General features: G+C 58.7%; 1 protein-coding gene across 1 annotated transcript in view; it reads left to right on the forward strand.

Annotated features, from left to right (window-relative positions):
• GPATCH3 (G-patch domain containing 3) overlaps positions 1–1,380 on the forward strand; it is a 9,116-nt gene extending 7,736 nt beyond the window's left edge. The window contains 4 exon segments of the mRNA XM_031062024.1: positions 25–84; positions 335–456; positions 579–706; positions 1,056–1,380. Of these exon segments, the coding sequence (XP_030917884.1) occupies positions 25–84; positions 335–456; positions 579–706; positions 1,056–1,275 (530 nt within the window). The 3' untranslated portion in view covers positions 1,276–1,380.
• The last annotated feature ends 791 nt before the right edge of the window (positions 1,381–2,171 follow it).

The following is a 2,171-nucleotide window of genomic DNA, read 5'->3' on the forward strand; positions in this document are numbered from 1 at the left end:
GTGCTGCTTCCCTTCTCTTGGCAGACTTTGACGAGCAGACAGCTGACGACTGGGACGTGGACATGAGCATCTACTATGACAAAGGTATGAGAGCTGAGGCACCCACCCCAGGGGAACCAGGGAACTTCTGACCATGCACAATTCGGGAGTTCTTTGTCATTCTTTGAAAGCACCCAAGCTGTCAGTGAACCTGGAACAGTGTTTTTCTGGTCTGGCAGCAAGGCTTGCCAAAAAGAACAGGTTCTGCCTCCTGTGCTGGTGCTGTGGGGAGCACGCTGGTGGTGCCCAGACTGCCTGAGCTGGGCTGTGCTGACCGTGGCTGCTTTGTCCCCAGATGGAGGGGACAAGGACGCCCGGGACTCGGTGCAGATGTGGCTGGAGCAGCGGCTCCGGGCCGGGCTGGAGGAGGGATCTGTGTCAGGGCAGCACATTGGCACCTTCGAGAGGCACACCAAGGTGGGTGAGCTCTGCCTGCCTCGCAGGGCAGGGCAGGGCAGGAGGAGGAGAGGAATTGGCCGTGGGAAGATGAGGATGGGATTTGTCCAGCAAGTCTGTGATGGTTTTTTCCCCTCTCCCAGGGCTTTGGCAGGAAGGTCCTGGAGCAGCAGGGCTGGACAGAGGGGCTGGGCCTGGGCAGCAGCAACTCTGGCATGGCTGAAGCTCTGGACAACGAGGGTCAGAACCCCCGGTGCAAGAGGGGGCTGGGGTGAGTTCCCAAGTGCCCTCCCAGCCCCTGTTCCCCCTGTGCTCAGGCTCACAGCACTGAGGGGCTGCAGAGGGAGCTGGGTGGGGACAGGGCTGTCCCAGGGGTCCCTGCACAGCTGGGCAGTTCCACAGCCTCCACAGCCAAACAGGCTGCTCCTCCTGACACCTGGGACTCCTCGGTGGAGCAGGGCTGGAGCCTCTGTGGGAGCTGTCCCTGCCCATGGCACGGGGTGGAACTGGGTGGGTTTAGGGTCCCTTCCAACCCAAACCATTGCAGGAAACGAGCTGGGAAGCACAGGGATGCCTGATGGCCTCTGCAGCTCCAACCAAACCTTCCTACTCCCCTGCAGGTACCATGGGGAGAAGCTGCCAACCTTTGTGAGGAGGAAGAAGCCCCGTGGTGACAGCTCTGTTGTCATCTCCACCATCTACGATGAGCCTGAGCCCCAGGACATGGGTGACCAGCTGCTGAGGCGCCAGCCCCTCACGGCCATGAAGTACAGACAGGACATGGCCTTTGTCCGAGCGTCCCAGCCCGCCCTGGGCAGCCTCAGGGCCCAGCCACGCTGAGCAGGGACTGTCACAGCCTTTGTCCTGCTCCCCAGGCCAGGCTGGCTCCTGGGCTGAGTGTAAGCAGGCTGTTTTTGTATTTATTTTTAGTAAAAATACAGATTTGTAATTAAAATCACCACAGTGGGTTTTTTTCCCCCATGAATTGAACCTTCAAATGAAAGGAAATGGTATTCTGTGTGAATGGAGAAGGATTTAAGGTGATTAACACTTACATTTGTGCTGGGATCAACCGAATGTGTGCGTTTGTGAGGCTGAGGAAGCAGAACTCTCAGCCTGGGAGGCAGGGAAGGACAAGTACAGGCAGGGCACAGTAACTCCTTCCCTGCCCCAGCGTTCCTGGGGTGCGGCCGTCCCACTCTGCTCGGGATGAAAGGCTGGTCCTGGCAGCCTGCAGGGGGATTCTCTGCCTTCCCTGTGGCTCTGGTAGGGGTGCTTTCCAGGCTGCTCTGCCCTGTTCTGCAGGCACTGGCACAGGGGACAGCTCTGTCCCACTGACCCAGTGCTGAGAGGCCAGGCCCTGTGTGACTTCCTGAAGGGGTGAAGGGGGAAAATGCAGGGAGGAATCCCTCCTTCTACCTGCCAGGAGCATGTAGCCACCTGGGAGGAGGCTGAGGGTGGGCATTAGGAAGAATTTATTTACAGAAAGGGGGATTAGATTTAGGAATGGGCTGCCCAGGCAGGTGGTGGAGTCACTGTCCCCAGAGGTGTTTAAGGAAGAACTGGGCGTGGCACTCAGTGCCATGGTGGTGTTTGTTCAGAGCTAGGGCTCGATGCCCTCAGAGGCCTTTTTCCAACCCAATTTATTCTGTGATTTGGAAAAAAGAGAGGCTGGGGCGGTGCTGGAGGGACAAGAGCCGGGGCCGGGACTCGAACCCGCGTCCCTCGCGCTGACC

The sequence above is a fragment of the Geospiza fortis genome, unplaced genomic scaffold (assembly GCF_000277835.1).
Source record: "Geospiza fortis unplaced genomic scaffold, GeoFor_1.0 scaffold432, whole genome shotgun sequence".
In the NCBI taxonomy this organism is placed as follows: Eukaryota; Metazoa; Chordata; class Aves; order Passeriformes; family Thraupidae; genus Geospiza; species Geospiza fortis.